We start from the raw sequence: 23,228 nt of genomic DNA on the forward strand, positions 1-23,228 counted from the left end.
GCAGCGTGCGGCGGGGCCGCCCCCGCGCGGGCAGGCGGGGAAGCGCGGCGGGCCGGCGGAGCACCCCCGGGGCCGGGCCGGTCGGGGGGTTCGCCCGGCCGTGCTCCGCCTGCAGAGCTGTCCTGCCGGACACCCCTGCCCTCGGGGGCGGGCGCATGCAGCGGGGCGAGCGCTCAGCCAGCTGTGCTCCGTGGCAAACCTCTGTGGGTTTTTTGGCTTCTCCAGGAAATACGTGAAGACCCCCTTGTGCTGGATGAGCCAGCGCAGAGAGAAACTGGTGCCGGTGGAACTTGCCAAGAGAGAGAAAGAGCAGCTCTACTAGACCCGGGGCAATCCAAGCAGCCTTCACCAAAAGACTGATTAAAAAAAAAAAGTTCAGCGATGCTCACGCTCTGATGGGACATTTGGTATCTTTATTACACGCACGATAGTCTCTCTTTCGTTTCTTAGTAGAGCTTCTTTCAGTGGCAGTTTACAGCCAACATTAAAGATCGTTGTAGTTTATAACTTACTGGAAGGCTAGGCTCCCTCTGTTTCAAACCACCAGCCCTCATCTCCCCTGAGGTTACTCACCTCTTACCTGCAGGAGGTGAACGGACATTGGGATATTGTGCACAATTCTAGTTAGCCCTATTCAACAAGAGTTCAAAGAACGTTTGGGGTGCCAAGGAGAAGGAAGAGTCTCACAGGAGGAGCCCACCAAAGACAGCTCTGTTTAGCCTAGAAAAAGGGGGCTGAAAAGGGTTAACAATGCTCTGTCAGTGTATTAGGGAAGACAACACTATGGAGCAAAAATGGACAACTGTGGAGTGTAAAGGATGATGTTAGTGCAAAGCAACCGGGTATGAACTGTTTACAAATTAATATAGGCTTCAGCTTAACAAGACTTGAAAAAAGGATCTTGTTCATCAGAACTTAATTATTTATAACACAGAGCATGCTCAGCTTCTAAGAGGAACTTTACATACAGTTTCCTGGGAGGGCCAGGATTCAGTGACCTAGGAAATACTCCTCAGAAAAACCACAGTCAAATTGTTTAATGGGGGGACATTTGCATAATCAATTACTCGAGACTGAGGATGGCCTTACAGAAGAGGAGATAGGATTTCTTTGGCTTCCCAGTCCCAGGAAAGTTAGAAGCTGGCAGTACAAGAGTTGATGCCAAAATCATTCTATTTCTCAACACAGGGCACACTAGACTTTGACTTTTGGATTCAGAAAGCGAGAATTGTGTGGTACAGGGCAGCACAAAGGGAGTTCAGAAACTGTAATCACTGCAAATCATAAATTACATCCAATTCTTGGTTATTGCTGAGCAAGTGTATCCTGAATTACTCAACAAGCCTCTACAAAGGGTTATCTGTATGGCTCCCATCAAAGAATGTAGGTCTTTTTTTCTTAGAAGGTTAATAGATTTTTTTAGAATGATCAGTAGATAAATATTTATTAGCAGATAAATAAATGGTTCTTTGTTTAAAGAAAAAAGCATGCCGGCTGTCTCAGCAGCCACACAGTGGCATTTCTTCCAGCATTTAATTGAGGAAGCAAGACTGACACTGTCAGCTGGAGTGCAGATACTACTTCAAACTAAGCACATGATCCCACTTTATTTGCTGTCACATAGCATAAAAACCACATGACTGTGTCCTGCACTGAAGGAACGGTAACTTCCTGATCTAGGTAAAGTTTTACTTCTGAGCAGAGCGGATCAGTTCTGATCAGATTCTTACATGGTCACACTTCTAGGTACTGACGCTGTAAATTTATAGGAGCACATCTATTCAGACAGTGAGCATGTGTTCAAAACCTGAAAAGAAACTATTGAAGCCACGGACATGGTTTGCCAGGAGTCACTGGAAATTTAGCTACCTCAGGTTGGCAACCTACTGGCCAAGTCTGTACCACAACCTTCTTGTATCGTAAGCTTTAAGGGAACCAATATCAAAACCTGTTGGACTTTGGTACAAAGGTCAGGTAAATAGTTATCACAATGCAGGATTTTTAACTATGCAGATCCCATGTAATCTAAAACAAGCAAAACACTTACTTGCTAGGCCACTGGCTAGCAGGTCAGCTTATGGCTGCCTTATTTTCTCTGTCCTGATCTTAGAGCCAGCAGTCCTCACAATAACCTCGTGGGCACTATGAGATCAGGCTGCATTCAGGGATTCTTATCATAGTATGCATAAGGCTCAGCAAGGTGCAGTTTTTGGCATACACAACGTACCAAAGATTAAGTAAAATCTTCTCATAAGGGTCCATGTGAGCCCTTTTGACATAGTCTATAAGCAACGAGAGACCAAGTACACCCAGGACACACGGACAGACAGTGGGGCTGTACACCTGAGATGTAGGTGACTCAGACTGAAGGCCCCATCAGAAGCAGTAAGCTTGGAAGCCTTTTGCTCTCATTCCCTGTGGGGAATTGGCAGGTTCCCATCCCAAGCTAAAATTCCACCCTGGATCTCGGGTGCTTCCATCTATTCCACAGACATGGAAAACTTTGGATTCTGTTCCTTTGAATTTTGCAATAAGAATTGAAGACCTGCTTAGAATTTTGTTTGAGGTCTACAGTTCCAATATTGACCATAACAGGCTAGGAGAAGAGGTCCCTGCACGGGAGACAGCCCATAGCAAAGAGCCTCATTGTGCTTCCCTGACCGCAGCAGGAACAGTTCACTCCACGCTGCAGCAGCAGGAATTGGCAAAGGTAAGAGTATTCCTGTAACTTCTACAAATAGTCAGGAAAAGGATGCCAAATGTATTAGAGCTCAGCCACGTAAAAGTTTCATAGCAGTGTCAAACAGGAAGAGCTGGAGAGCTGGGTTTGGAGCAGTGGGAGAGAAGAACCAGGACGTGGCCAAAACCTACAGGATTTGGTGGTTTTTTTAATTTGGGTTTGGGTTTTTTTTTTGGGGGGGGGGTATTTGGAATGCTCAGTTCAGCATCCTGATTTTTGTGCTTTTGGGATCAGATCACATTCTGATACACAGCCTGAATTTCATTTTTTTTTTTAACCATAGTACGCTCAAGCAAAGAATAGTTTTGAAAAATACCGATGCCTTCTTGCTAGAGAAAACACCACATTCTATTACTGAAATGGAAAGAATAATAAAACATGGGATACGTGGTCGGTGCCATGTGTTGCATAATGAGTATGTGTCAAGCCTGGAAGCCTGGCAAGCATTTGTTGAAGAAACTAGAACTTCTCAAGTGCCCGCAAAGGGCTGCAGGTGGACCTGCTAATACTGTAAAGCTTTTCTCTTAGATCAACAGTGGTATTTTCTTTTTATAAAACCTATACATTCCACTGTCAGTTCTGAACACTTGTAAAATGATCTTGTCAAAAAACAGAGTCCAAACCCACCATTTTCTGGGTTTCTGCATGTTAGTACCTTCCTCAGTTTTTTAGCATTGATGTCTACTGAAATCTCCCCACCCGCTTCATGTTTAGGCTGGAGGACAGTTATCAGTATCATGCGTTCTACTAAATCAGCTTCAGAAGAAGAAATATTAAGGTGACTCTGGGTAGTCTTCAAGTATGCCGTTAGTTTACCAACATCATTCTTATACTAACAAGTGCCTGAGATTAAATCAAGTAATATAATGTATTTTTAATACGACTATATTACAGGAAATTCATCCATTTCCTGATCTGTGACTTTACCAGGTAGTGCATTACCCACATTTCCAATATCATCCCCATTTGCTCTGGCTGGTACTGTTTTTTGATAATTGCCTCTAGATAGCAGACCTTTTGCACATGCAGTCCAAGCCCATACCAGCTTACAATTTCTATTATATCACATTTAGTGAAAGAAGCTTCTGCAAAATCTTTGTCAGCATTGCAGCTTTCCAAACACACCTCTGCTGTAGTAAATTTTGTGAGTGTTCTTGCAAAAATAAATTTAACGCAGAGAATACCACAGAAATTGTCTCCCCACCTTACAGGTTTTGGGTTCATTGCGAGCTCTTCTAAACTTTCCCCATGTGCAGCTATTTAGTGCATACACAAGTAAGTAAAAATACCATCTTTCTGAATAAGGCATAGCTCCAACACTGGTTTAACTGCAGAGACCATAATAGCTTCAGATACCTCCAAAAGGTGATGATGCTGCAGTCAAGGGCATTTTAAATCATTATCAGCTATAGTCTTAATTGTAGTCCTACAGACTTAGCCCTATATAGCCCTATAATTGTAGCCCTGATTGTACTGGTCTTTTATAACAAAGCCTGCACATCTGATGACATAGAACTGGCAATCACAACCTCATCAACTATGAAAATACAAGGGAAAAAAGGGACACGTCTTACAAATCACATTCCTGCATCTCCACAAAAAAATTTGTCCCAGATCTAAAATTATTCAGCAATGGATTGGATTACAGAATAAGCTTATTAAATTTGCAGGCAATACTAAACTGGGAGAGACTGGGTTGGAATTCAGAGCTTCACAAATCCATGAGAAGGGTCTGAAAAAAGCAGGACACAGTTCTGAAAGCCTAAGTGCAAATTTCTCTGGTAACGCTAATTGCAAGTCAGAGAATGATAAAATAGAGCTAGAAACTGCAGGAAAAGATCTAGTGGCTATGACAACTCACAAGCCAGCAATGAGTCAGAGTTATCATTCTACTGCAAAAAGGAGCCCTTAGTAGGTTGTATAAATAGAACCAACCCTTCTCTTTAAGGAATGTGAAATAAACTTTTTATGGCGCTGCTAGTGCCACAGCTGAGCACTGTGCAGAGTTTTGTATGGGATCTACCCAGAGAATCCAGGGACAGATGAACAGTTCCCTAGAAAACACAGCCATTGAGGAAGAGCTGATTGACTGACTGACAGGTAAGTTTAATCAAAGCACCACTCCCCACACTGGAGGTGAGAGCTAGCATGCTGAGGCATGCTGTCTGGCCTCAGGTCCACATCGTGACTGCAGGAGTCGATAGCAAGAGCCTAGGTGGAGACAGCATAACACAGCAAAGGAAACAAAGACAAACTCTTGAAGATGGGGAAGGGGGGTGTGTGTGTATATGCATGCATAAGCAGCAGCAGCAAGTCTTATTCCAGACTGAGGTGGGGACCTACTGATTTAGAGCAGTGATGGGAAATAGTGACATCCCTGAGCATAAGCGTACACTGCCAAATGCCCTTCATCATCACAGGTTTTAAAGAGTATTTGTTTGAGGCTCCCTTGGAGCTAGGATAGGTGAGCACACATTTTAAGGAATCTTTATTTGCTATTATTATTTCTCAATACTACCCTGGAAGTTTAGTAGTGTGCTTTTTGTTCCCCTTACAGATTGTTACGAAGGCCCCAAACTGCGAGCGTGGATCTAAGCAGCACTTGAAAAGAAACAGTTCCCATTTTAATACATTGCAGCTCATTATTACATTCCATTTTTGTTCTAACAGGCAGACTTCATACTACGTGACAGTGCTAAGAAAAAAGTGAAATGCTCCTCTTTCTCCATAGGTAAATTTAGGAGACACATATGCTTCACAAAAGCTCCAGAATTTCACTGGTAGCACTCAAACGCTTTGTAATTTGATCCAAAAGAAAAAGAGGCAAGGCTAATCTAAGACAGCTATTGTAGTTATAAAGGCCAAATCCTCATTCATCAGTTTAGGACTACACTTTGTTCCTGGAAAACCCATTACAATTTTGTTCATTGTTCAATACCTTCTGCTTTTTCTTTTTTTAAATTGTAACAATAATACACTAATGTTCCCTAATGATGGTTTGTCCATTGCTCTGACTTTTCACAAAATCCTCATTAGTGTCAGAAGTGCCGAGGTCCACATTATCTTCTATAAGAACTGGAAAGCTTGCATATAGCAAGCATCCCTTTCCCTGCTCTTTGTCATGAATTCTGTGACTGTTGAACTCAGCTTAGTAATTTCATGCTTATAAGTCCTCTCTTTCCTACCTACACTGAGCTTAAAAGGGCTTTTATGAATATATTGCTTAAAGCTTGTGACAAATTGTTGCTTCTTTTTGTTCACAAAGGGTTTGGTTGAGTATTTCCCATACTATTCCTTCCTTTCCATAATTTCTGCATTAAGTCACTATGAACAGCCCCAACTTCTATACCATCCCCTCAGCCAGATTAAATACAATACACTAGGCAGTTGCTTCTTCAGGATATTCTTCCACCTTTCTTTCACAGCTGTGACTTCTGGTACAGTAACAGCTCATGGTTTACTATTTTTAGCACCCACTAAGACTGTACATTACCTGCAGCACACAATAGTAGTGTTACATTTCTCTTCAGTGAGATAGGGAAAAAAGACATACATACATTTATACATATTTATTGTATCTTTTTAAAAGTAGCATTTGCAGTTACTTTTAAGCATTCACCTCTCTTCTGCTTCAAATGTGCACTTACTGAGAGAAACATCTACTGGCTTCCAAGTCCAAGATTAATACCAATAATAATACATGCCAGAATCAAGCTTCATTGCTTGTTGGCAGCTCCTGTCATGAAAATATTATACAGTAAGAAGAGCGTAGAAAAGGTCTGTGTTAATCCTTCAGCAATAGGCTGGGGCTGGATTAGCGTGACCATACCATCTTCTCAAGTTGAAGCACAACACCACTTTCCTGAAAACCGAAGCTCACATAGTAACTTTTTTCCTTTTGCATCCAGTAGGTGGACAAGGCAGTTGGTTTTTCTACAGTAGCTTCTTTAGTTGATAAGATTTCCTCATCATCTACAGGAAAACACTCGCTGTAGACCTTTATATTTAGAAATGTCTTCTCTTCATGTAACAGCAAGAAAATACTTGAAGTCTGGCATGTAGTTAAGAGAACTGGGAACAAACCAAATTTCATCCTCGGATAAACATACGTAACTACTATAGATTTCAATCTAACCCACGCACAAAGTTTTACACGTACTACAATTAGAAACAGAAGGTATCAGCGAAAGACTATTCTTACATTGTTTCAAATTAATTTGCAGCTATACAATTTTAAGTGTAATAGAAAAAGGGAAAGGAATATAACAGAACAGGTATGAAGAGAAATATTTTCCAAACTTTTATTTGTGCACATTCATCAGGTGAAAAAGATAACTTTTACAGCTTCTTTGGTGCCCAATATTCAGCATACAAAAATGTAAAAGACTATTCACAAATAAAACACAAGCTCAAACTAAGAAAAAAAAATAATGTTTTAAAGGTAGTGCACATCGTGACAGCTTTGCTTATGAATACACAGAAATTACTGCAAAAATAAATAGAATGTCTTTTTAAAAGCAGCAATTTCATATCTTGTAAACTTCCGTTTTTACAATACAGCACTGTTAAGAGTAAAATCCAAAAGAACTGGAGTTTATACTGTAGCCATGAGCAAGTAAAAGAGTCTGTATTCCTCTGCTATGGTTGGTCCAGTTTTCCTTTTTGCTTTTAGTCCAATGTGCAGCAGTCTTTAAAGGTGCTTGGTTAGGGAACCTAACCATCAAGTGGTGAATTATAAAATTTATTTCCTGCTTTCAAACACGAACGGGTAAATCTGTTCCACAGCACTGGCAACAGCCTTTACATTTGGCCCTGAGACGTATTTAAAAAAAAAAAAAAGGCAGTAGGAAGAGAAAAGTCAGGGAAATGGAAATTAAAACAATAGTATCTTTAAAATAACCTTAATATTTTTAGCTACTACAACTTTATACTGTAGACAAAAATAATTTCTCCCCCATTCCTCCCAACTTAAGGTGTTCCTCTGATGACTTTTACTTACAAGAAAAGACTCTTGCATGAAATCTGCAAGATGTTCTACACTGGTCAATGGCTAGACTACAAATAAATAATACTGTCATTTAATTTCATAACAACTTGGGTGCTTTTTGATTTACTGGCTTAAAAAGTCAGCCCAGAGAAGAAGGCAGAGCCTGAGTGGCAGAGGTAAAAGAAATACTTTTACTTATGTTAATCTTCTAGGAATTTGTATTAGTCAAAGCCTACCCAATTTTAGCTTTTCTTTTAAAAACCTACCAACAAAAACTACTGCTAAATAATGCTGCATTTAACCTGAGTATGTTTCAAGCAGTGTTATTTTATGTTTGAAAATTGTAGACTATTACTTTCTAGTCTGGATTTTGCAAATAGCACCACCATTGATCTCAGGACAAAACCTGCAAGCCAGGGAATGGTTATTGTCTCAGGATGAAGCATATGAAGGTTATCTAACACAGTCTATGAACATTTGGGGAAAGAAAAGGAAGAATGAACTAGCAATGCTTTCTAACGGTACTAGACCATTTTATGCAATGAACAATTAAGATTGCAAATAAGTGAGCAGTAACATGGCAGAAGAAATTCATCCTGGACAGAAGTTTGGTGATGCAGATAAATGAAAACAGCAATTTCTCACGTGCTTTGATGACTGTGAACTCAGTGGTTTTTTACCTTGCTTTAGACTTCAAAAATTTCTTCCAAGTATAGAGAACTATTCAAAATGGCTCCCCAAAATCATAAGTAACTTATAACTTATTTAACTTATTTAAGTAATGATGGAAATACTGTTTTAATTTACATGTTTAGTCAGAAAAAAAATGGAATGGAATAGGATTCTTCCTGTATTTTCAAACTTTGCGAGTTAAGCACTCCCCTAAAACAAGCCTGGTGAAAGATACTTGCTTTCTGGGCAGATATTGCACCTTCCTTAAATTTGTCTGCTATTACAAAAAAAGCAAGTTCTAGAGAAAGCCTTCAGAAAGTGAGAGTATGAGTAGGCAAATCATTCTTGTAAAAAAAATGTCACTCCCTGTAGGGTTGAAGAGGTGTAAAAACTGGATCATCATTGCAGGGAGTGTAAGAGAAGAAAACAAAACAAACCCCCAAACAACCCCCTCATCGCTCATTTTGGAGGAAGAAAAATTACTACTTCTTCCTATTACATATCAGTTCTTTTTCTTCTCTCAATGTAACTCTAAATCTTTTTATACTTGTCCCATTAAAAAAAAAAAAACACCTTCCTGTTTTTTTATAACATTTCTAATTATGTATCTCAAATAAAATTCTTTGAGTAAGTGGCATGACAAGTACTAGTACTACAGTAATATGAATGGTGAAACAGAACCTCATCTGAATGCACTTGAGAGGGAGTAGAGTAAGGTTGAAAAGTAATTTTAAAAATTTTTAGAACAAAAAGCATAAGACTGTGGACTTTTTTTTTTTCCCTAGAAGAAAGGCCTAGGCAAAACAGAAGGCTTCAAAACCAAAAGGGGTCTCAAATATTTCAAACTCGCTGTAACGTAAAACTTTGATGTTTACCATATTTGCCTTCATATTTGAAAGAACAATTCTGGAAATACGAAAGTGATTTTGTCCCGTATATGGAGTAATAAGAATCTTACAGAAAGGCTAAAACTCATTAGGAGGCTGACAAGACACACTGACAGCCTTTTATTACTGCAGTGATACTCAAGCTTCTTATTTATTTTAAATTTAGTTTCTAGTTTTGGCTAGACCAGTTGCTCTGTTCAGAACATATACTGCTATCTTGAAATACTTTTTAGCCCTATATTTTCAGATTACCAAATCTGATGGAGTCTTCTTTAAAAAATACTTCTCCTGATATCTTGTGAGAAGTGTTCCCCTTAAAGCCTAGGTATTTGTTAAGGAGTTAAGATGTGAAAATAAAAATCCCTACCCAACTTCTGAACCAGTAGCTGAGCTCTAACACAAGACAGAATTCCCACTGAAGTGATATAAAGTGATGTTTTTTGGTTCTGTACCATTTTAAGGGGTATTCTCTAAAAAAACTGGCTTCTCGTATCTGGAAGCCTATGGTGGACACCTCACAAGCAAACATAACAAAGAATGGAAAATGAAAATTAGGATGAGAGAGGAAAAAAAACACGGCATGGCATCTTCAAGACCCAGGACAATCATGTGTCTGATTACATGGGGAAAAATCACTAATGCCTGTGATTCAGGTGGTGGTTCTCTCTCAGCTGAGCTTTAAGAGAAAGAGCACAAGTCTGAAGAACTGCAAGTATTGATCAAGTTCAGTTATGACAAAATGCTATGCTATCCTATACATTTCCATAAATCTCCAGTTTGGAAACATATTTATGAAAGGGATGTTAATGCTACATATGCAGTGTAGTCTACAGCACTATGAAGGCGAAAAAAAAGAAGAAAATTCAAATAAACAATAAAAACCTGCATTCTCAAGTCTTATCTCACTTTTGTTTCCATAAAACCCAGTAATTTTTGAGCCTACTAATAATAACACCTTCTCTACAACTCTTTCAGCACTTTCACTCAAAAACAAACTAGGTGCTAGTCCTGGGAAACAAAATCCCTTCACCATATCTTTTGACTATTTCAAACATCTTACTTTCCTAAACCTACTGGCCCTAAAGTTAAATATTCCCAACAAGTTAAATATTTATTTTTGACATCAAAATACCTGTAACTGTGATACTGCCTGTGGAAAAAATCTGTAAGGTAGCTCTGAGAGTTTTTATTCTGTAACACACGGCAGGATGAAGTTCTGGTTCATAACTAGAAAACAAAATAAAAGGTAAAAATTATAGATCTAGAACGGAAAAAGAAAAGCTTAAGAAGTATGCCAAGATTATAATTCTTTAAAATCCTACCGTACCTCGCATGAGGTCTGTTATTCTTCGTAAATTCTGGCAATCTGATCTCAAAGGGCATGTTGCACACTGCTAAAACATTCACAACTTTAAAATCTGTGAAAATTACCTTTTCAAAAGAGAGGAAAAAAAGACATTAGAAATTCAGTTTACAGTGAGGCAGATGTATGGGCTGCAAAAAAAAAAAGTTAGAATACTAATTAGAATATTTTGATGAGATTTCAAAATTAAAACCTTGTGATTGATGCATTTCTAATCGCAATCTAAACAGTACTTAATGGACTCAAATCACTTACTTTATCCTTCTGTGGTACAGTAACTGTTGAACTAGACAATTCACAGTTGTATTATATGGTTATAGCACAGTTTAACAATGAGACACAGAAACAACTCATATTGCTGTACTAAACACCACCAAATTGAAAATAAACTAAATTAAATAGCTCATGCAACATCAAAATAAGCAGAGAAAAAGCTTAGATTTCATTGTTACAAGAATCTTACACAATTTGAAAACTTCTTTAATGCCTTGTTGCTATACATCATTTTTATTAAAGCTAAGAATAAGAAAAAAGGTGAAAATTTTTTTGTTTCAAATCTCCAGTGGCTAGTACAGCAAGCTGTTTTTCTACTCCATTACTTTCTGAAACCCAGCTCAAACTACTGGCTTTCAGTTATTCTTTACCACAGCCATTTTAGATGACAATAAAATAGTCAATGGACAATTCCTAAACAAACAACTGCACTGCTGAGAAGTCAGTGTTGGAAATACCACTGAATAAACTTTTGTTCATTTTCTGAGATTTCCTAAACTTAAAATGACCATTACTTAGTCAAAACTTTTTAGAAGAATACTACCAGTAGAAGCAACTTATCTTTATAAAAGGTCAACTATCAATTTAATCTTCAAAATATATTCCACTTAAACCACTGACTTTACTATAAAACTTGGTGTGTCCACCCTGGAAGCACTGTTCACCTCAGTGATTTAATGTTCCATTCCAACTTTAAGAGGCTGAGTCTAATGTATGCATTTGTAACAGTAAGAGTGTCTAACTTCTGCTTGGGTCTGATGCAGCACTACCATGACAGCCCATCACCACTGCCTTTATGTACTACAATCAAAGGTATCCTGTCCCTGCCAAAGGACAGCCACTGTGTCTATGTAATTGTCTGTCTGTAAACTGAAACTGCGGGTAAACAGCATAACTGACTACCAGAAAGTTTTAGAGTACTAAAATGTGTAATTTTAAGTCATTCATGTTGCTGTTTTTCAACATTTACTGTGAAATGCAAGTGGTGTTTTTGACTGGTAATGTTAACCCAAGCCCAGAAAAAAGAGGGGTTTCACATTCTAAGTATTTTATTTGGCTTATTTCTTGCTGTGCATCCTGACAGTGCAGAAGCACTTTTTGTCTCCTCTTTAATTAAAGAGGCTCAAACTTGCCCTTAACAAGATGGACACATATCTGCTATTCCATCAGAAATGAGGGAAAACTATGTTAAAATGACAGTTAGGTTTATACTCTTCAGCACTCCTTCCAAATAAATCTTTCAAGATACTCTAAATTCTATCCAAGAAACATCTGTGGGTGGTTCATTTATTAAACAAATTTTGTTGTTCATTAGCCAGTGAAGAAGCACTTCTCTGAGCTGCCAAACGAAACTCAAATCCACAAAATAAAACAGCTTCTCTTTAGCCAGCATCTGGAAAACGTATGCCGACACAAAAGGGACATCTGAGTGAAAACATGCTCACTGCTAAATTGTTATGCTCCCTCGTATTTGTTTCTTTCTTAAAAAATGGTCTACCAGCATTGCTTGAGTCATACAAGTCCTTTTTCATTAGAATTACCTGAAAACCTAGTTTCTGTAGACTACGAGCTAATCGTCTGGCACCAAATTTAGCTTCTTCTTCACTATAAAGGAGAAAAAAAAGAATCTAGCATTAACAGAAATAAAGTATGTATTTGTGTGCACACATACCACAATAGCTACTCAGACTACAAAGTGAACTGTTATATCGTGCAGCACATGAACCATGATCACATGGACAGCCTTCATTATATCCTACTGTATGTATTACATTTTAACTATCTAGATAGTCAAATGGAGTCCTTTACGCCCTGTTTGAAGAATATCCTGGCACTTGGCTCCAGCTGAAGTGGGAGACATATTTTGATCATACATACTCTCAAGAAACAGATACGATCACAGGTAGTCTGGAGTTAACGTCCTAAACAATCATCTTCCTTTTTGAGACAGAGATTATATACAGAAAGTATGCAAATTTACTATCGTACCTTATCCTTACTCCATAATGCAGACATATCTTAAAGGAATTCAGCTGTTAAGAGTTTAGCAAGTCTCAGATCTATCTGAACTGAGAACCTGCTGTTGCTTCTTTCCAGTCCCTCAAGACTGTACAACTTGATTAAATTCAGGTGGGTTTTCATGAAAGAGTAGGAGATATCCCTCAAAAAAGGTCATTCCTTCCCAAGTTTCAAGTTCTGACTAAAAACATAGAATTCTTAAAGAGTTCTCAAATTAAATCTCTAGGATGTTCTTCATAAAGTAGTCTTCCCTGCTGCTCTCCCAGAAGGCTGAACTGATGTTGCTTATGATTTCACCTTAGTCTGAGTGTTGTGGTTTAACCCCAGCCAGCAACTAAGCACCACACAGCTGCTCACTCACTTCCCGCTACACCCAGTGGGATGGGGGAGAGAATAGGAAGTAAAAAGGTAAAACTTGTGGGTTGAGATAAGAACAGATTAATAGAACAGAAAGGAAGAAACTAATCATGATAATAATAACAATAATAAAATGACAATAATAATAAAAGGATTGGAATATACAAAACAAGTGATGTACAATGCAATTGCTCACCACTCGCCGACCAATGCCCAGTTAGTTCTGAGCAGTGATCCCCCCCCAGGCCAACTCCCCCCAGTTTATATACTGGACATGACGTCACATGGTATGGAATACCCCTTTGGCCAGTTTGGGTCAGCTGTCCTGGCTGTGTTCCCTCCCAACTTCTTGTGCCCCTCCAGCCTTCTTGCTGGCTGGGCATGAGAAGCTGAAAAATCCTTGACTTAGTCTAACCACTACTTAACAACAACTGAAAACATCAGTGTGTTATCAACATTCTTTTCATACTGAATCCAAAACATAACACTATACCAGCTACTAGAAAGAAAATTAACTCTACCCCACCTGAAACCAGGACACTGAGGCAGACACTTCATATAGAAAACTTGATCCCAAATATGTAGCTTGGCAAAGATCTATGTGTGATCCTGTAGAAGTGAATCTTAACAGTGGCAAGTACTGCCTCTTGCCATCTTCTTCATTTACAACATTCTATTTTAAAATACACAAGAATTTACAGCTAGAGAAAGAATCTTCATGAACTCACCTTGTGGCTCCTGTGCAAATAACTTTTCCTGAGGACCAAATTGTGGCGGTAATCCTAGGCTTCCTAAGCTTCATTAATACTTTCTAAAAAGAAAAAAAATAAAAGCGGAAGAATTGGGAATTAGTGGTAGTTCAATTTCATACTGGGGAAAAAAAAAAAATCAACTGTTAGACAAATCAACTGTTACACTAATACTTCCTTTATTTTTGATAGCCTTGAACTGTTCCTTAATCTCTTTCAGTAATTAAAAAAAAAACCAAAACAAACAGCTCTTGAGAAGAGCAAAATAAGCGTGGAATATCTCAGCCAGTGATTCAGTGTTCACAAAACAGATTAAATTAAGGTATTTTCCTCTGAATAAAAAGCTGAAAGCTACAAGCATTGTGCTAATTTTTTTCTATTTACAGTGACTCCCACATTGCTGGCTCCTTATCAGGATATATTTTCTTGACAAAACCGTCAAATTTTGGGAGGCAAAAATGGACCCTGAGGTGTAAGATGTCTCATCACATGCCTTATACACACTAGTAACCTCAATAGTTGCAGTCTTCTGAGACAATATTTACCCACTCCCCTTACTGTACGTTTAGTCTATGACAGACTAAATGCCTATCAAGACAGAAATACAGAAATAAAACTATGCTTTTCTCTATCCACCATACACAGGTATCAGACACAAGAATGTTTAGCTTAAGGAACATTCGTAAAAACAGATAATTGAGGTATGTTGAATCTCTTACCCCAACATCACGCTTGTATATCACATTTGCTCCCTCTAATGCAATCTTCCTCAAGTTTAAATGACATCTTGTTCTAAAAACACACACTACATTTGTTATTAAAATGTCCAATGCAACATCACTGTCCGCATCCATTGGGGTGATTTACAACTCAGTTTTCCCACCAGCTCACCATGAAGATCACATCCTGAGAAACAAAAGTGATAAAATTAAACACAGCAGTAGAAAATTGCCTACTAATGCCATTGTATATATTCGTCCCTTAAATGAGACAAGAAGCAGAAGTGACTACACTCTGACTCATTTAACTGTGTGTGGGGAAGGGGGGGTGTCTGCATCCTGTATGCTAGAAAATAGGTTACTTGTTTGAAGCCATGTTGCCAGACTTAACAGAAATAAAGTGTGTATACATATATATGTATAAAATATCTGAACAACTCTTAAATATGTTACAACTCTTACCAACTATATTGGGACACAGTAAAGATTACTGAAACTTTTTCCATAGCTCCAGTGGATAATCTTTCCTCAGCTCATTTGAGGATGTCATTAGACACCTCACGAAAATGTACTTCTCTGACTGCTGAAGTTGATAATTCTGAACAGCTTGACGTTTGTGTTGGAATGGTCGAGCCTGCTGAATAACTTTGAACTAACACGGGTTACACAAACTGCAGCCTGTAGACAGACTGCTACCACAGCTTTCCCATCTCCATCCAGCACTCTTGGCCCATCTCTCCCAATACAATAGCATAATGCGAACTATACAGAATGTCCTGGTGGCAGCAACAGCCTGGGCTGAGCCACAGTGGCCTCTCACCCCCTTCCACACTGCTCACAGGAACTGCACAGAATGAACGTATTGTACGTGCAGAGTAAAATCCAGTGTTTCTGAGGAAAAGCATGAGTACCTGTGAAGGCACAGGATGACCACCCAGTGCACGCACAGCAAACCTAAGGCAGCCAGGAAGCGTCCAGTCTGCCTGTGCACATTGAAGGTGACACTCCTAATGCACACCTCAACTGGGGGAGGAGGATCACGAGTCGGGCTGTTGGGCTACTGCTCAGCCCAGCCCAAGACTGCCTGACATCTGTTCTGTAAGCATACCAAAGCTAAGACAGAAGACATCTCAAATAAATCTCAGGTGAAGTATTTGGGGAAAGGAGAGGCGAAAAAAGTAAGAACATTGGTATATAGTGAAAAGGACTTACATCAAAATACTGTAGTTCATTAAGAAATTTTTCTTTGTAGAAGAATGTAAAAAACTTAGGTTTACTCCAAGAGAAGTAGACTAAGTAGAGCACAGCCTAAGAGATAGGGGCAATATTATCTTGATCCATTCATCTAAAATTTTAGTAGTATTTAATCCAAAATGTCCACAACAGAAAGCAAAGAGCAAAATCAAATTAAAAATCCAGATATATGAAATGCTCTACATGGTCATTGCCATGGAAGAAGCAGGAGACTATGCATCAAGAACAATAATATACATAACAGACTGTAATGCATTTATATCACTTTAAATGTTTTGGCCTTATGTTCTATATCAGAAATCTTCAAGATACAAAATTAACATTATTATCAGTATTTTCATTTGACTACGACCTCCTATACATCATGCCACAGTCTCTAATTGAGAACTCACCCAAGGTGCACCTTTGACTAGAACTCACTGACAATAGAGAAGTAATAAACTACGAGGCAGATGCGCATAATGTACTGGGTCAACTGCTGTGATGGTTGCTGCTTCTACCGCACAGCTTGTTCCCAGCCGAAAGAATTATTCTGTAATTGTTGGCTTGTCTAATATAAGAAAAGGTAAGACGAGTAATAACACAGAAAAGAGATGAAAAAACAGCAGGAACAGCGAGAGAAAACCAGAGAAACCAAAGGCTATGTGTGGGGGTGAGGGGGAAAGCAGGCAAAGAAGAGAACAAACAGTAACTAATTAGTATTCCCAGATCCTTTTTTTTTTTTTTTTTTTAAACCAAAAATTATATGAATCCTCAAAGTTAGAAATTACTTATTCCATCTGGTTTTGATGGACTACTACAGATTGGGTTAGCAATTTATGGCACCAGATCCAAAGATAGCACATGTGCAGATTTTGAATGGCATGCAGGCAGGGCCAGCACAGAGCAAGGAGCTGGAACCCATGGCATCTTCAGAGAGGCATTTGTTTTCCACCCTGGCTCCAACTCCTGGCTCTTGCTGAGTTCACTTACTAGAACCCAAGAACGATTGCCATGTAAGAAAACAAGATACCTCCTATCAGTAGCATCTCCCAATTATCAGCAAGTTTCTACTGGTACCCTCAATCTCTACATTCTGAAAGAATAACATCGTTATGCATAACACCCTTAAAAGGTTGCTAACCTCTAAGCAAACCATAATACTGTACGATAATGTCCCTATAAAACTCTGATGGCTTGTCTTAAACAGATCCGGGGAGAAAAGTCACGTGCTCATTAAGAACAAAGGAAAAAGGGGTTGAAAGCGAGGAAAATTACTATTTAAAAGGAAAAGATCTATAATTAAAGGGGAATCTACAGGAAAAAAAGAACATTAATATGCTGTGGAGCTGTCAGTAAGGATGTTTTCAGCAATTATGGTGTATCTTGGTTAGAAGTACAATCTACTTGCATAGATTTTAATGGGAGAAGAATTACACAACATTACAGTAAGTGTGCCCCCGTTTTCATTAGCCATGTTCTGAAAGTTCAAGACAACAGATATTTAGGGAGGAGCTTTTTAATCTGATATTTAATTTCACCTGTAGCTAATATTCTAGACTATGTTTTGTGATGTTCAGTTAAAAAGGGACGTAATTTGTTATAGCAGCAGTATATGAATACAGCATAAAAATACTGAAGACTGCCTTTATTCTACCTTAATGTTACTTGATCTAACAGAAGCATTTCATTGTTAAAATTTTCACTCAAATATTGAACGTTGCAAATATTAATTACCAAGTTTTTCTCATTTGTATTGAGAAAAATCTTTATTTGCTGCTGCTAAATACTACCCGTGTTCTTTGAGAACCTGAATCTAAGTGTCAACAATTTTGAATACACCCATTCCCATTTAGTATAGAAATACAATGTTAACCTCTTCCAAGGCATGGTTTAGAAATATTGGGTAAGCCAAAATGTTTCTAGACTTGGATATTTCTGTCCAAGCAGTTAAGTGAACATAACCTATTGCAATCTCTGCCTTAAGTGTTAATTTTAATGTCTCACACTGTACTGACAACAAAGAAAAAAAAAAATCTAGAGAAAAAACATCCTGCTACCTTTCTTTGGTTAGTCTCAAGGAAATCCAAATTCATAGGAATCATGTGAGCAGAAGCTCTGATTTATATGTATCTCCAGTAGCATGACTAGCTGGAACACAGGAGTCCTGAACAACATTCCGATCCTCCTCTTTCCCAGTTTTCTCTTGTCTTCTATGCTATTGATACACACTACTGTATCCCTGCCATGTAGCCCTGACCCATTACGTTACTTCCCAAAACCTGAATTTCTGCATTTCTGTCTCCTATCTGCAAAATGGGGAAAATAATGCTCCCATGCTTTTACAAATACGTTCTGAGATCAAGCAACAGCCTTACATACAAGTCAGTTACTATTCCATATTTATGCAGTTACACTTGCAGAACAGAGGGACCGAGTAGAAACCAAACATCTGGTTCTTTCCACTTCTGGATCTGCAAATGCCCAAGTTGATTTTACTGAGCTCACCTTAGGTTTTGTTGATTAATTTTGCCCAAAGGTTCTCTCATCTGAATCTTTGAATTTTGGCAGCTTAAATGTCATTTCTAAAATTTTATTTTTCCAGTTAATTTAATAACAGGCTAAAATTGAAAAGAAAATCATTTACCTGTCTATATGTGCAGCGTTTCTTTTAGATTATGGCTTTCTCCAGCACAAGAAACTAGACAACTTTGATTTCAAGTTATCTTGCACCAGCGTAACACAATCTACCCCAACAGAGAAAAAAAGCTTAAATACATCTCTGCAAAGTTTGTATTATTTTATTTTACTTTAACAAGGAAATTTTAAAAGTTTGTTCTTTCTTTTCAACACAGATTTCAGGGATACATCTGGAATATTACCCTAAGAATTAAAAAAGAGGAAGGGGAAAAAAAAAGTAGATACGTAAAGCATAATAAAGAACATGAAAATAAAACCAACAAAAAAACCCTCAAGGATATTTGACACTGTAAAGTAATGTATTCTACACTGAAACTAGAGAAACTGCCCAGAATAAGAAATACTTCGGAGGAAGGAATGAACACTCAAGTTCTTAACAAAGCATTACCCATATATCCCCAGTTAGGACCATGGCCATACTATTGTAGATACTATATAAACACACATGAAGACAAACACCCTGCACTGAAATCTTACAATCTAAAAAAAGCCAGCGCTCTCTGTGTTCAAAAAGTTCCAAACCAAACCAACCACACCACCATCATCAAAGAGAGAGGAAAGGCACTTAGGATGGGGTATATAAACAAAGTCTTATTTTAAGCTTTTGGCTACCTTTGATCCCAGAAACTCCGAGCTGTAAAGGTAGATGGGGGTATCTAACAATGGTTATGTTAATGTCAGAACAGTTTAATAAACACCTTTTTCACCAGCAGCCTAAGTATAAGCAACTTCTACTGGTTATTTTTAACATTGCTCCAGAGCAGTTAACCAACTGACCAACCCCACAAACAGTTCCAACGGCCCAGCTGAAGGGCTATCTGTCACTACTGTGCCAGTAGGCATTCATCAAACTAACGCTTCAAAAGCATTTTTGAAGAAGTTAACAGTAACCTCCTCCATATGAGGTTTCCACATGAAAACAGAGAATGCACAAAATAAAGCCCATCAGGAACAAGGAAAAGTTGATTACATCTTTCCACTGAAGGTGCATTTTTTAAGATTTGCGTTCGGCCTCTCAGGAAACAGGTCTATATGAAGCGCTGGAGGTGACAGACCTCTGAAATCTGCTTGAATTCTTAGATACAATATACAGTCATGGTGGCAGGTGAATGACTCCCCAGAACTGAGAGCAACATAGCTACTACGTCTGTATAGAAAATCCTCTGGTCTGAACAACTCTCTTAGGTACAGCCAGTGAGCTAGCAGGGCATGCTTTTACTTTTTGTTGTCTCTAGTGGCAAGTTAAATTGTCCCTAAAGCAAAAGGTCATCTTGAAGCTAATATTCTCACCTTTCAAGATTTGCACAGTCACGACTATTTCCCACAGAATGAAACAAATGTATTTTGGAGAAGGAGAAAATTTCCAAATATGCATAAAACCATTGTCAAAGTAGGGATTTGTCCAATTAAGACCAATGCACAGAATGATGATACCAGTTATGCCATAAGCAAGTAGGACACAAATGCCCAATCCTGCTGTCAAGTCTCTCGGATAAGCCTACTGCATCCCCGCGGACCTGCGGTCTGCCAACACAAAGCCAGCTGCAGGAATAAAGCCAAACAGTTTACAGAACAAGCCCAGAAAGCGTATTTTTAAATAATTAATAACAGGCCCTTTTCCTCAAATCTTTCTCATCAAAAAAAAGTCCATTCATATTCAAAGCAAGAGTCACTCGCATCCCATTCTGTGCCATCTTTCCCTTATAACACCCAGTAACAGCCGAACGCCAAGCATTAAGAACAATCCTCTAGGTCTTTACGATACGTCGTAAGTATGACAAAAGTCTGGGCTGACAGGCTAGGTGGCCATTCTAACTTGGTAAAATACTGCAAGAAAAATAAAAATCTGTTTTGCTGTTATGAAATATTTTAACACAACAGGTAAGCCTCTCGTCCCCCCCTCCCGGTCAAACATTTCCCATTTGCACGGCGGGACTGAGGGAACAGAAGTGCTCTTCCTATTCACGCTGCTGGGAATCTCACTCAAAGCCCTGCGCGTACCACCGTCACAACACTCAAGTTAACAAATAATCACTTGTTTTCCCCTCCAACCCCGGCCGAAAACTTCTCCGCCGAGCCCGGCAGAAACAAAGCGCAGGCAGGAGGCGGCCTAGCCACGCCGGTCTCCGCCGCTCGGCAGCGCCGGCTCACGCCTGCCCTTCCTTACCTGCAGCGCGGGGCCGGGGCTGTTACAGAGCCCCCGGGGCCCGACACGCTATTTCGGGGGCTCGGGCGCGGGGCACCCGGTGCCCCTTGGGGAAGCCTCGCCGGTTGCCGGGGAACGGGCCGTTTCCCCTGGAGGATGCTCTGTCCCCTTCCCCTCCCGGATACGGCGGCCCGCCCGCCCCAAGGGGGGAACGGCACCGCGGCGGGAGGAGCCGGCAAGGGCCGCGGCAGGGCGGGGGCGCGGGGGGAGGCCGCCCGCCACCTCCCTCACCTCAGCCGGGAAGGGACGGCGGTAGCGGCGGGGGGGGGGGCTGGGGCCCAACGGCCCCCCCCCCGGCGCGCGCGGGCGGCGGAGCCGCGTCCCTCGTCCCCCCCCGCCCCCGACGCCCCGGGCAGGGGCTGCAGGTCCCGCCGGGCCGCGGCCCCCCGAGGCGGCGGCGAGGAGGAGGAGGAGGATGAGGAGAAGGAGCGCGGCCCGTCGGCGGGCGGCAGCCGTTACCGTGCGGGCGGGCGGTTGCGCGGGCGGCGGCGCTCGGGGCGGAGCAGGGCGGGGCGGAGCGGGGTGCCGGTCGCTAGGTGCCCCGCCGCTGGCGCCCGGCGGCGTTCCGGGTCCTGGGCCGACTCCCCGCGACAATAAACATCCCCCAGCGCCGCGGGCATAGACGCGGCGCCGGCTAGAGCGGCCGCCGGAAGTCACGGCGGCGGGAGGGGAGGAAAGGGGGGGGCGGCGGCCGCGCTAGCAGCGCACTTCCGCTTTCGTCTGCCGCCCCCTCAGGCACGGCGGGCTGAGGGTGGCGGCAGCGCCCGGGGCGGGCCGCGGGCTCCGGGCTGCCCTGCCGCGGCCTAACCGGGCAGTTACGGCGCCGGCCCTCGCTCCCTGGCGCTGGGGCCCGTTGGCGCTGCCTCGGCGCCCCAGGCCGGGCGCAGGGCGGCTTTTACCCTCAGCTGCGCCGCGGCGCCCGTCGTGAAAGGGCCCCGAGGCGCCGCGTTGCTTCGGAGCTCCCGGGGGAGCTGCCGAGGCCGCGCGTTTGTCAGGTGAAATTTTTCCGGCTGTGAAGCAGGCGGGCTGGCTGTGGGCCACCCTGGAAGCCCCTGCCTCCGCGCCCGCTGCCGGTGGGCCAGCGGTACGCGGCTTTTGGCCAGCTGATACAGGCTTGATCCCAACCACACCGTCTGAGGCAGCACCTTTGCCAGCAGCCCGGCAGGAGATCTGATCCAGTTTGCAGACCAGATGGCGTGAACGCTTGTGGCACATCCCTGGCGTTTCTGTGAGGCTGCTCGTCCTCAGACTTCTGTAGTTTGCTACACGCAACTTGACCGCTGGCTTGGCTGCTCTGTGCCCACTCCCTGACCGAACCGAGTGGTCGGTGCTGGTCTTGGCACAATCCGGCAATCATTAGTTAGGACTCGGCAGCAACATGCTGCCACTCCTGCTGCTGCACACACGCGTGTTGCACAGCAGCAGGATTCTGGTCACTGCCTCTTGCTTTACAAATGCTTTAAAGATTTCTTTTAAATTTAAAGCAACTTTGGTACCAAAGGGATAGTCCGCAGCAGTAAACTGTGGTACCTTGGTGTGTGAGCAGACTACTGACCCTAAGTGAAACAAAGATACGAGCAGGTGACCGGGAAGCCTCAAATAGTCCCAAGCACTATGCGGCCCTCAGCATTTTTTTTTGTCGTTTTAATGTTAAAATGACTAAAGTAAGACTGCTGCTTTAGGCTCCTTCAATTTGCAGCTTGTTTAATCTTTGCAAAGTGGGCACGTGGTGCAGGCTTTGAGGAGAGAAGGAAGGGGACATGAGGACACTGGGGGTGGCTGGGATGGCACTGCTTCTCTCTGTCCAGGACAGTCCTCCAAATTTGGCACCTGTGCTGTCTGTAGGGACTACAGCCTGTGATGAACTGCCTTTCAGCTAGATTTAAATTTTCTCTTGGAAGAGCTGTTTATTGTACTTCACTTGGGAACCTAGGAACAAAAGAGTGTGGTTGCAGTGTGGCCAATTAAGGACCCACCACCCAGACTGAAGAATGAAAGTAAGTTGTCAGGTCGACTTTAGGTTTATAAAGGCACATCAGTCTTTATATGAAAAGTACATATATGTATATTTATATGTGTGTAGTGCAGAGTATTCACTGTATTGACAGTTTTCTGAAATTGAGGTTCTGTAACGATGTGCTTTCCGTGTGTGAAGAGATAGCAGATAAGCTTTAATGAGGATAGTGGGAACAGTGTGAAATTTAAATTTTTAAGTCTCAGAGTTAGGATGTTTTCCTCTGCTAGATTCAGTTTAATCCTTGAGATGCATTACCAGGTTCACTTGTCAAGAATAATTATTTCAGATTCTCACTTCAAATCGGCT

At 41.1% G+C, this 23,228-nt stretch overlaps 2 protein-coding genes across 4 annotated transcripts in view; one reads left to right on the forward strand and one right to left on the reverse strand.

The window, feature by feature from the left end:
- SLC2A12 (solute carrier family 2 member 12) overlaps positions 1–3,140 on the forward strand; it is a 35,037-nt gene extending 31,897 nt beyond the window's left edge. For both annotated transcript variants that reach the window (XM_030023299.2, XM_030023298.2), the window contains one exon: positions 226–3,140. In XM_030023299.2, coding sequence (XP_029879159.1) covers positions 226–236 — 11 coding nt within the window. In that variant the 3' untranslated portion in view covers positions 237–3,140. The remainder of the gene's footprint in view (positions 1–225) is intronic.
- Positions 3,141–6,294: 3,154 nt separating this feature from the next.
- TBPL1 (TATA-box binding protein like 1) lies at positions 6,295–21,570 on the reverse strand. 2 transcript variants are annotated; one of them, XM_030022753.2, is made up of 7 exons: positions 21,365–21,570; positions 14,767–14,953; positions 14,027–14,109; positions 12,464–12,527; positions 10,614–10,717; positions 10,419–10,513; positions 6,295–7,552 (listed from the first exon to the last, which is right to left on the reverse strand). In XM_030022753.2, the coding sequence occupies exons 2-7, from the start codon at positions 14,899–14,901 to the stop codon at positions 7,482–7,484; spliced, it is 552 nt and encodes a 183-aa protein (XP_029878613.1). In that variant the 5' UTR covers positions 14,902–14,953; positions 21,365–21,570; the 3' UTR covers positions 6,295–7,481. The 2 variants fall into 2 exon arrangements, with proteins under 2 accessions (XP_029878613.1, XP_029878614.1); XM_030022754.2 differs by lacking the exon at positions 21,365–21,570 and adding an exon at positions 20,867–21,170.
- Positions 21,571–23,228: the final 1,658 nt, after the last annotated feature.

The sequence above is a fragment of the Aquila chrysaetos genome, chromosome 8 (genome assembly GCF_900496995.4).
Source record: "Aquila chrysaetos chrysaetos chromosome 8, bAquChr1.4, whole genome shotgun sequence".
NCBI classification, from domain to species: domain Eukaryota; kingdom Metazoa; phylum Chordata; class Aves; order Accipitriformes; family Accipitridae; genus Aquila; species Aquila chrysaetos.

What these genes read in the sequence shown, in the direction of transcription:
- TBPL1 (XM_030022753.2), bottom strand. Translation starts at nt 14,901, where the DNA reads ATGGATGCGGACAGTGATGTTGCATTGGACATTTTAATAACAAATGTA. An exon ending in TATACAAGCGTGATGTTGGG is followed by an intron (nt 14,110 to 14,766) that starts GTAAGAGATTCA and finishes TTTTCTTTTTAG; the next exon opens with AAAGTATTAATGAAGCTTAG. An exon ending in TACAGAAACTAGGTTTTCAG is followed by an intron (nt 10,718 to 12,463) that starts GTAATTCTAATG and finishes TCTTTTGAAAAG; the next exon opens with GTAATTTTCACAGATTTTAA.